Source organism: Haliotis asinina, chromosome 9, assembly GCF_037392515.1.
Source record: "Haliotis asinina isolate JCU_RB_2024 chromosome 9, JCU_Hal_asi_v2, whole genome shotgun sequence".
NCBI classification, from domain to species: domain Eukaryota; kingdom Metazoa; phylum Mollusca; class Gastropoda; order Lepetellida; family Haliotidae; genus Haliotis; species Haliotis asinina.
In genome coordinates this window covers 63,705,139-63,717,323 of record NC_090288.1, presented here as the reverse complement: position 1 = coordinate 63,717,323, position 12,185 = coordinate 63,705,139, and the positions used below count along the sequence as shown (strand labels likewise).

General features: G+C 45.0%; 1 protein-coding gene across 1 annotated transcript in view; it reads left to right on the top strand.

Moving 5' to 3' along the window:
• Positions 1-8,706: 8,706 nt before the first annotated feature.
• The window catches only part of LOC137296832 (uncharacterized), a 29,970-nt gene continuing 26,491 nt past the window's right edge, over positions 8,707-12,185 (top strand). The window contains exon 1 of the mRNA XM_067828699.1: positions 8,707-9,537. Coding sequence (XP_067684800.1) covers positions 9,051-9,537 — 487 coding nt within the window. The 5' untranslated portion in view covers positions 8,707-9,050. The remainder of the gene's footprint in view (positions 9,538-12,185) is intronic.

The window sequence follows — 12,185 nt, the reverse complement described above, 5'->3', positions numbered from 1 at the left end:
CCCGCTACCGTGCAGTTTATCATCATCCGTGGATCGCATGTCCAACCATAGGGCGTACTTGGTGGTCAGGTATTCACCGATCTGCACGGAGCCTAGGTCCAGGTCCTTTGTTATGTAATCCCCCACTGGTAGCTTTTTTATCTCATCCCACTGCTGGTGTGGTCTCATACCATGACTGAACAGCTGGTTGGGCACGCCCTCGATGGTCACTTCCACCTTTTCAATCTCGGGGTTGAAAAACTTCTCGCTGTCCCTCCGGAATGGATCGTAATCCTCCACGGGGACGACCAGGATACCTTTCATCGATCGCGCCGGCACGTTCAGGTTGATATTCCACACAGTGTCGCTCTTGTCTCGCACGACTGATCTATGCCTCAGTACGCGATCGTACAGGATAGCCATCTTCCCAGAGTACTGGCTTCGAACCTGCCTGGCCAGCTCCGGGCTAGTGACCATGTCGAACTCCAGAGAGATGTTGTCTATGGCATAACTGGCCTCATCACCGTTCGGCGTACGCACTACTTTGCTATAGTCGTTAAACGTGAGCTCGTATTCTAGCCTATCACCCAGCGCGGCCTGGTAAAACGGCGCGTGTCCCGTGAGCAACTCGAAGTCGAGCGGCACGCAGAATCGATTCCCGTATGCTAGAGCGATGGCCTTTTCACCGTCCGATAGCTTGTCTTGCTGGTCTGTCGTGAAGACGTACCCTATACGCGCCCGGGTTGATTTGCTGATACCCTGGTACACATCATTGACTCGTTCTCTCTCGCTTTTCCAGAGATCCTTGTAGCAGTGAAACACGTCGCTGTCGTCGATGCTCAGCACCTCGTTACCGCTGATCTTGACGGTCGTTTTCTTGATGATAGCTCGACCCACGTTCCGCACTAGCTCGCGTTTGTCGTTGTCGGAGGTCAACGTGATATTAAACGCCAGTCGAACAGTGCCTGGTACAATGAGGTCATTCTCACCAAGGTTTGGAAATCTAACCAGCAGAGTTTGGTTCTGGTCTATCTTGCTGGGGTTGTTGGTGATGGTCACCGACTGTCGCACGGCTCTGGCACCTAATGGCTCTCTCAATTTTCTGAAAGGATCTAATTTTCTACCGTACATTGTTATATATAAATAAAATATATTTAAATACTAATGGATGAAGACATACCTATGGATGATATGCGGGGCGCTAGTGCCCAGGCATCTGATGAGCAGGAGACCTCATTTACTAGTTCACCATTGAGCCAAGAACTTTTAGAAACAACGGTAAATGATTATTACGAAAGTTTAAAAAGTGATAAAAACTACGTTGAACCCCAGGGTATATACCATAAGAATTTTTTTGTTGATACAAAGGGTGTTCTACGTCTTAAGTCTGCCCCAGGGTTTGACCTCTTTAACAAGATCAATAAAAAACCACTGGCCTTGTCAACTCTAGCCAGCCGCAATGGTGGTGCTGAATTTATCCGTGAACATCTAAACATGCGTGATTACGGTGGTGCAATACCTAAGACCGTTAAAGAAGATCTGCAAGCTACCAGATCCCACCTCACCACTATAGATGAAATGACGCCAGAGCGTGCTACAGAAGCCTCGGACAGCATAGAAAAACTGTTGAGCACCTACTGGGACAAACCGTTACCGGGGTTTGACTTTCCGGTAAGGGAACTGTACGGCTTAGACGAAGCCGTGAAACGCGTGCGTGGAGAACTCGTGAACAACATGGGGAAACTGAACGAAATCGACGAGCACATCGCTAGGGAAAAAACCAAACTCACCGAAACTGACGACGATGATATGAAGAATCGTATCAATGAACGACTACGCGATTTAGAAGACGAGAGACGTACACGATTGGAAGCCGCTTCCTCGAATCGTGAACATCTTCGATCCCAGATCAGTCGCATTCGGGAAACAATCGATAGAATACTGAATGAAGATACAACTTTAGCCAACAGGATTCGGATATTGTTCCGGGAGCAAGGGATCACCATCGCCAGCATTCTGACTGCATTGGGTTTCATCATATCAACCTTGGTGGTGTCACTGGTGGGGGGTGCCCCCACACCCCCAAGTGCCGGTGGGGGAACTCCCAGCGGTGGTGGTGGTGTTAAAGACTGGATTAAAAAACTCGGGGAAGGCCTAGCTAAACTGGCTGGTAAAGCCGCCGAAGCCCTTCCCGGCATCCTGGGTAGCATCGTCTCGTGGTTGTTGAGCGCTCTGTCTAAAACTGCCATGTGGCTCAGTCAAAACCTGTGGGCAGCCATAGTCGCCGTGGCGGGTCTGGTGTACGTAGCGGCTAAGAAATCTTTAACCAAATAAGTCCCAAAGTTACCCCACCAACCACTAAGGCTGTTTTATTATCAATATGCTGCTGATAGGTGGTGGAAACCCCCACACCCCCAGGGGGTACCTCCACATGAATTTTAGGCTCCGGAGGTGGCGCCACTATACCCTTTTCACGTGGTTGGGTGTGTGGGATATGTGGGGTGTTAATATCGGGGTTGATACCCAACTTTTGGTCCGCCGTGGCTATGACTATTTTGTTGTTATAACCCACCACTTTTTTTATTCTCAGTTGCATATCACTCGGAGCCATGTACAACCCCACGCCGAACACGTAATTGACTTTCGATCTGGCGTATTCTAACACGTTTTGGTAACGGTCGATGGCCCTCGGGAGATCAACTGGAGAATTGATAGCATCCTCAACGTTGGAAACGAATTGTGTCTGAGCGTCGTAAGCAGTTCCCTTACCGAGGATGTTAGAACGCGTCATCGACTGCGCACCCAACAGCGCCCACACGTACGTTCGAATCGAGTCGTTCAAGCGTATTGTACCAGCACGAGTGAATCCTTTCGATGTTTTTGAGATCATTTTAGTCCAGGCTGTGGCTGCATCAGGACTGGTTTGCTTTATACAGCTGACATGGATCTTTTCATTCGTTGTTGGGCCTGTAAATGTATGCCGGTTTGGGTTGTATGAACCATCTTTAGAACCGGCATAATATTTTCCGGACCTGTAGAAGTACACGAGAACTATACCGAGACCATGGTTCACACCAGGAAGGCGAAAGTCTTTATTCGTTGGAATCTCAAACTCCCCACAAATACGTTCATAAGCGCGTCTATCATAGGGGTTATTCGTCATACTCCACGCTTTATCTTGGGGAAGAGGAGCACTTATTTCCTTCAATATTCGTCTCGTTTGATAATAAATATGAAACAAAATAACCGCCTTACTCAGTTCGTCTATACCATAGTCTGGTTTCACACCCGACCCTGTTGTCACACACCACACAGCAAAGTTGAGTTGGTTCTGCCAAAACTGCATTGGGTTTTGATTCCAGTTTACCACCGCCTGCGCGTTATTAACGGACACGACATACTTTTCAAAGATATCAATAAAGGTTGTTTTAAACCCCGTACCATCTGCATTCACCACGATTTTCAAGTGTGCTAAATCCATATTATAATATATAAATTATATATTATAATATGTACATAACACTTCCAGGAATAACGAGCGGTGAGGCCGTTCAGCTGACGCACGCGATCGATAACACGTCAGGTCAACTCGAAGTCGCACTCTGCGATATCACCTACCTACCGCAATGGACTAACATTAATATCAGCAACAATAAGCTGTTCGTCAGTGGAACTCGCAGTCAAATAACTGACGGCTACTACAGCGTGTGCTCGCTAAACGACGAGGTCTTCAAACCCCTGGGAGCCGAACTCAAGATGAACGACTCAAACGGCACAGTGGTGTTAATCAACAACGGAAGAACCTCATTGAGGCTAGGCCGACCATTAGCGAGGATACTCGGTATGTCTCCTGACGAGATAAAACCAACAACAACCGTCACAGGCACGAAGTTACCCGACCTAGTACCGTACCGAGAGCTATACATTCATCTCAGTCAGGTGAGCACAACGTATAACATTCAAGGAGGTCACCCTTCCACTATATTGAGAGCAGTGCCGGTGAAAACTGAGAAATTCAACGACGGTAGAACCGAGTCGTTTTCACCACGGCAGTATAAGAGATTAACCCAGGGCAACATACCTGAGCTGACAATATCGGTGTTAGATATAAATCATAATCCTGTAAATATAGGATACCTCAGCTTAACACTTCATGTAACATGACCAGCGCACAAGGACCCGGAGTGAAAAAATGCGTCAATATCGGGATCTCCGACCTCGGAGACACACGCGGTTTCGACGCTCCCGGAGTAGATGGTAAATCGTACGCCTTGCAACTGAAAAACAACATTTACAAACGCGTTGAAATCCCCTCCGGTGGAGCCCTAAGTGATATGATAGATACCACAGGAGCAACAGCCAACACTAAGTACGCCCTCGTCAACACCGGTGATGACAACTGGAGAATATACCCATCATTCGGAGGTAAACTGTTCGACTTAGACGATGTTGAGAGCACTACCGTCGTCAAAAACAAACCATATATGCTCGTCTTCACCGAAGATGACAAGTGGGTGTTGTTACCCGATAACAAATGGTTTCTCAATATTAGTGTTTTCGGACTGTCATTCCCTATACTACTTAGATTTTCCTGTATATAGCTACCCATCCGCGACAGTCAGGTGCCCCATGCCGTGCCTGTATTCATCAGTGTTGGTATGTGTGATTCACAAACCCCACATTCAGTGTCCATTTTATTGTTGTTCCTATAAACACTTCATTGTGTTGTTCGCTCACGTAGAAGATAGGGCTAATTTCGTGGCTATGAAAATGCAGTGTATCTCATGTGAAGTATCTGTGTCATTTCGTTGTGAGGTTACATACCATGTGCAGTGAAAAAGTCCTGTGTAAAAAGGTTTTGACAAGAGTCAGGGTAATATCGGACCTCCTCCATCAAATTATTGACTCGTATGTCACGGGCGAGTTTGTCACGTATGACGGGTATTTAAGGACGAGCAGTGACACGAGATAATCTGGGCCGTTGTGCAATGCTCAATTACTATTTTTTGTGCGACTTAATTCGGGCACAGTCGAGTATGACAAGGGTAATTGTATAAGGGTCAATGAGACATAGAACGAATAGGATGCAAATGAGTGAAATAGAAAGACCTATGTACCCTTACCTCCGTGCATGCTTGGCCACGGACGATGTGTAGGGTATACAAAGATAGGTTTCACACTGCGGAACATGGGCGCTTTCGAGTTGGTGTTTAGAACTTGTGTAGATCTTCGCTGCACTGATGGGAGTCTTCACAGCCCGAACGCTATCTGCCTGATGGTTTCCATAATATGGATTTTACAATCGTATCGCCTCATTTAACCTTAAAATCAATGTCGACAAGGAAACATACTACTTTATGAACAACAGGTTCTTGTAAGTTACACTAGCAACGTTTCGATGTAGATACTTAAGGAACGTTCATAATTTATGGCTGGGGTGGTGGCGGTGATGATTTTGATGGGAATTGGGGGGTGGCGGCGGTTCACCCATTTTGTTCTGGGAGAGGTATTTTGTATACTTGATCTGGAGGAGGGAGGGGTTTAGGGGCATTGATTTTGTACATGCAACTCAACAAAAATCATTATCACTATCATCTTCATCTTCACACATCCAACGGGAGTCCGGAATAACAAGGTATCGATCAAACATGGCGTCCAAGATGAGTCCGTCACGTCTAATTCCAGACTGAAAACGCAAAACAGGTTACATTAAAACCTGATCTTACGATACTAAGTCAGTCATTGCTTATATAAACTCGAGTATAAGGAAAACTGCTTCGTAGAATCCCAGACAGTGTGGTATTCATTGAAATATGCTACACTTTCAGTTCACTGAACCGCAGAGGAGATGCGAGTATTCTCCACAGATATCATTGCTTCATCTTCCAGATGCATTTACAAGACGAAAGTTGACATGCTTAGTAAGGATACAAACTGATTAACAGATTCTGTATTACAGCAGGGTTATCAAGCACGTGCCGTAGCTACGCTAGTCTGTCTCACAGTCCCCGAATCACAACAATTTCTCGAAGCCTTTACTGTCATGCTAAAGCCCTAAATGAATCAGTTAGATCTTCCCAGGTTCTCAATCTCCCATCTCACTGGGGCTCCTTTTCAACTTTAATGGGAATATTTATTACTATTAAATGATCTATATTCTGATACTAAGCGTTAGCAACACTGAAACGTCTTAATTGTAGAACATAAGCTCGTACATATCTGAATCATCGTTTCTTCCTGCTGGTACATTATGATGTCCTCTGTCAAACACATGAATGCATCGTGCGATGTATTGTGTGAAGTAGATGTATAAATGGCGTCAGTCCTAACGTTCATCTCGGAGTCCTGTATTGACACAGAGCTATATAACCCTCATACCTACTGCTCCGCGCCTTACACTTGATACGCAACTGTCTTTCCGTCAACACGAGGAAGATGGGGGCCATTGTTTCCGTGTTTAGCGGCCATAAAGAGGCTGATGATAAACATGTCCTTTCTAAAGTCCTGGCAACTTGAGTTGTAGCTGGTGCCGCAAATGCTGTCACGGTCGTACTTCAATCGCCGCGGCCATTAGGAGTCTTGCGTGGTTTCTCAGCGATGATCGCGCACTGTGTATTAACTGGGGATGACTGAGACAGACAGGCAAATGCCAGATGAAACTGACAAACGTAGCCATGCTTTCTTATACGTCTTATTTAGCATCACAGTGAAAATATTTGAGATTCTGTCCACTATTGTGACTGAGTGAGTAACTGAGTTACTGAACAAGTGTGTGATTGAGTGAGAGAGAAAATATGTGAGTTAGTAAGTGAGTGATTGAGCGAGGAAGAAGGCTAGAGACAGTGAGACAACATACCCATGGTGAACAGACCTCTAGAGTTTGAACTATTGATGAAAACACTGACACGTACATTTTGGGAACAGTTACAAAGTCAAAACAATCATGGTTTCATTATGTATTTCTGTAAGGAGAAAGTCGTTGCAAACTCGACGTGTATTACAACAGGCACAAAACCAAGTTTCTCAGTAAATATATAAACATTCCGCATTCTCTGGGTTGATCATAAATATTTACTGACACATACACGAAAAAAACGTTTCAAATGACGTTCCCGTGATATAACGTTGCTCCCGCCAATCACACTAGCACTCAGCGAGAAGCGAGTCGGCGTTGTGGAAGTGTTCATGACCAACCTCACAACTCCAACTGGTTAGCTAAAATTGATGACGACTTGTCAGCCGATAGCAATCAATCAAACGCCCTGTCAGGTTCTTAATAGCCCCTCGGCCTCGTGAATTGCTACATCGAGTTTCGGGTTTTGGGCTCATGGACGTGTTTGGAAGCAGTATGTACTATATATAAGAAGCTCACTTTTGTCTTGCGTTTGAAATATTGATTCTATGCCGTATTCGCCTTTTCCTGTTGCAGACGTTTCACATATATCTGTGACCTGTGTTTGTTTTTGTTGAGTTAAATGCATGCCACTCTGTAGTGCTTCCCCGTTAAGATATACTTTTTGTGCGTTAGCAGCACGTGATTACGTATTTCTAAAAACTGCGGACTGACATGAGGTTTGACTGTGTGACACAAAACCTAAAAGCAATCCACTGTTCTACCTGAATATCGAGGGGAACTATGGCTCAGTACCTATCAACGTTAGGCTGCACCTGTGTACTTGATACAGATAAGAATGCAAATCAGTTTGGCTTCACATAAGCTATTGTAAACCGTATGTCAACACTATTTCTTTTGATTCTCCTTCAACAATTTCCTCTGCAACAACAGTAATAACTACTACTGCTGCTGCTGCTACTACTACTACTACTACTACTACTGCTGCTGCTGCTGCTGCTGCTACTACTACTACTACTACTACTGCTGCTGCTGCTGCTACTACTACTACTGCTACTGCTGCTGCTGCTGCTACTACTACTACTACTACTGCTGCTACTGCTGCTGCTGCTACTACTACTAGTACCACCGCTAATACTACTACTGCCATTACCACTACTGCTGCTACCACTACTACTACTGCAACTGCTACTACTGCTACTACTAATACTATTGACCCGTGAAGGTCCCGGTTTAGAATAGACCTTCAGAAAGCCATGCTTGCCCACAAAAGGCGACTATGCTTGTCGTAAGAGGAGACAAATGGGGCCAGACTCGCTGACTTGCTTGACACATGTCATAGGTTCTCAGTTACGGAGATCGATGCTGATGTAATTGATCACTGGATTGTCTGGTCCAGGCAGGATTATTTACAAACCGCCGCCATATAGCTGGAATATTGCAGACTGCGGAGTAAAACTAAACTCACTCGCTACTGCTGTTGTTACTACTTCTACCGCACTGACATACTGTCATTGCACACAGTGTAGCTATTACACAAGTGATGACATTGCACACAGTGTAGCTATTACACAAGTGATGACATTGTACACAGTGTAGCTATTACACAAGTGATGACATTGTACACAGTGTAGCTATTACACAAGTGATGACATTGTACACAGTGTAGCTATTACACAAGTGATGACATTGTACACAGTGTAGCTATTACACAAGTGATGACATTGTACACAGTGTAGTTTTGATGGTGATTTTGCAGTAAGAACTCAACTACATGTCGAGGCAGCTTTCACAATACAGATCAAACCTCGATCCTCACATATTAAGCACAGGAACACGTCTGCGACTACGTGTCCACGGACCGCAACAAAATGCGCCCCAACTGCTTTTCCACCGTATAAACCACCCTCGATCAGACGGTCCGGCTGGCGTGTTGTATTCTCCACCAGTTCACAGCATAACATCTAGGTGAGATTTTCTTACTGAATCGGATCAAAGTCGTTAAGCATTAGAAACACACGCTGTGTAAGATGGTGTGAGTCGACGTCAAGTTGATATACAAACGTCTTCTCTATCGCCAAGGGACCCTTTATCAGCAAGGGATTTGTTTAAGTGATACAAAACAACACGTGCAGTTTGTTGTTTCATGTGGGAAGGCTGATTCACATCCGGAGATATCTAGTTCGGTTTTATCGGAACAACAACCAAATCTGCAGCCATGAGGGTTTATAACTTGTGTTTTTGTGTTGGATTCGTGTCATTGTGTTTAGTGACCTGCAGCACTTCGTCCAGCACAAATGAATCAGTGTCAAACTCGGCCGAGGACTCAGACGTAAAGCTGCACCATGATGATGTTGTTGTGGAAGCTGGTGACGTCGCGGGAGACACGGGGGACCTAACCCCCGAGGAGGTGAATGAGTTGACCCCCGAGGACGAGGACATGGAGACTCTGAAGATCGAGGAACTCGGAGGACTAATTGACGCCAAGGACATGGTGGACAATGAGGAGGAGACAATAGAGGACATGGAGGTGGAGGACATTCCAGAGGACAAGGAGGACCTGAGGTTCGAACCTATTCCAATGCCCACGGACTTTGACAGTTATGATCGTGACGGGGATGGATATATCGAGGTGCAGGAACTGACTGAGGTGACGGGGGCGTTTGAGAACGTAGCAGAAGCGTTCAAAGCCTGTGACACTGATGGTGAGTATCTTTGTCTGCTTTCTGTCTTACATGCTTTATTCACTTCTATTTCGTTCTAGACATTCTTAGACATACTTTGCGGGGGACTGTGTTCGACATATAACTTTTAAACAGCAATACAGATTGGTACCCGGTAGCATGAGATAGTATTGTGGTTGTTAAACGTCCAGTGCCTGACAAGGAGTGTTGGAGTGTATACTCCCCATGGAGCTGAGGATAAAATGGCACTGATCCACTGACCGGTACCAAAGTAGGGTTTGGGGCAGACAGCGAGTGTATGGAGGCATTACAATATGATTATTACAACAATGATGATAAGAACGACAACGATGACCAACAACCCAAAACAACATCATGCATGTGTATTTCGCACCAATCTAACACTCTATGCATGCTCATAACGAGATGTTATTATATGGGCATCAATAGTTACCTAATGCCTTTAAACACTAAATTTCGAGTTCAAAGCATTGTGTTCCAAATAACAGTGTTGAACACATAGCACACAACATTAATACATCCCGTACAGTGTTAAACACACAACGCAGTATTAAACACACAACATACAGTGTCAAGCACATGGCATGAAGTTTTGAATTCAGCGTACAGTATTTGACACATGGCATACACATCGCGGGCAATGTTAAAGACATGATACACAGTGTTAAACACATGGTACACAGTGTTAATGACATGACACACATTGTTTAGCACATTAACAGTGTTAAACACATGACCACAGCACATAGTGTTATGCACATAGCACACAGTGTTGAACACGTGACTTGCACTGTTAAACACACAACATGGTGTTAACCAAAACGCGCGTGTCACTGCCTGGTCGTTTATGTTTCAGTGACTAATAATATGAGATTTTTAACTGGATACATGAAAGCTTCGGATATTTTTAAATATATGCTAAATATGCACATTTGCGAGACGAGTCTCCCATTTGTTTACTGTCACACCGAGACCACAGTCGGGTGATTTAGGAATGTGTTGTCGTACAATGTCAACACTGCGTGCACCCATATCGAGTCAATGGAGAGCGTTTTGCCGTCATCCCGAAGATAACAAGGGGTCCTAGACAACTACTCAGAGAGGGCTGCAAAAGCAAGAACTTGTTACAGAATAAGATGAAATTGGTTTCGCATGCATTGTGTACACACACGCGTATTGCTGATGATTATTATCTTATTATCTCCAGTAATGTAATTAGTAGATCACTAGAAATTATCTTAGTATGAGAAGTTTATGAAGGATAAAGGCACAAACTCCCAGACATGTGGCAGGCTCTGCAGTCTGTTACGTTAATGTAATGGGACAGTGTGTGACGTCATTGTAATGGGCTAGCCCATGACGTGCACCGTGGCGTTAAAGTACTGGCTAGTTATTCTCGAAACGTTCGTAGCCCTACGAAGTTCGTAAGCCCATTCTTAACACATTGGCTATGACCAAAGTCAAGAATTCTTAGGGCTACGAACGTTTCGAGAATAAGGGCCCTGTTCCAGTCTGTAAAGTGAATGTAGTATTGCATCGTGTGAAGTTAAAGTTCTGTGGCGGCCTGTGACGTCAAGGTACTGTGGCAGTCTGTTACGTTAATGTATTGTTGCTTTCTGAGACGTCTGTATGATTGCAGTGAGTGACCTTTACGTTCTGCCTCAGTCTGCCTCAGTCTGGGAATGTAATGTGGCAATGGCTACAATGTCCTATTGCAGTGTGTGACGTAAAGGTCTGTGGCAGTCTGTGACGTCAATGTACTGTGGCAGTCTGTTACGTTAATGTTATGTGGCAATCTACGACGTAAATGTACTATCGCAGTGTGTGACCTTTAACTTCTGTGGCAGTCTGTGACGTGACTGTAATGTGGCAGTCTGTTACGTTGATACTATGTGGCAGTCTGCGACGTCGTTGTACTATTGCAGTGCGTGACGTCATTGTACTATTGAAGTGTGTGACGTAAATGTACTGGGGCAGTATGTGACGTTGGCAATATAGACTTTACATACCGACTTGGAGCGGTCTGTTACTGCGTAGAATCTGTTTGTGTTGATACGGCCATGTTACTTTAGAAACACACGGGGACACTGGTTATGCTCCATCAATGGCCGTACCACTGTAAGATAATACACTCGCACAGTGTGGACTTCACATATTCGGTTAAGAATATCTACGCCTTAGACATTACAGAAGCACGCGATATGACACTTTGTATATTTCTTCACACCATAATGCCCAAGTGTAAACATTTCTCGCCACGCTCTATTGTTTACCTCGCAGCGTGACAACATTCCCCGAAGTCTTTCTATACATGTGATCTATGTAGTTGTTGATGGGACATGTCATAGACTCCTGGAACAGGGAGACAGGAATTGCATATAGTCCTCAATAAATGGATAGTTGTAGGAGGGATCTGTCACAGACTCCTGGAAAATGGAGACAGGCATTTCATTAAGTCCTCCCTGAGGAACGAGCGCTTCAACTCTGGGATAGTGTCACCTTTTTCTTGGTGGACCTCAAGCCTCTACAGCCAGGTAGACCTTTGTTTGATGCCTGGTATTGTCCGCGGTGTTTTTTGCATGATGGTGGTGAGGCGGAAGCCTAATGGTTAAACTGCGGTTTAAACCAGGTTCGATTCCTCACATGGA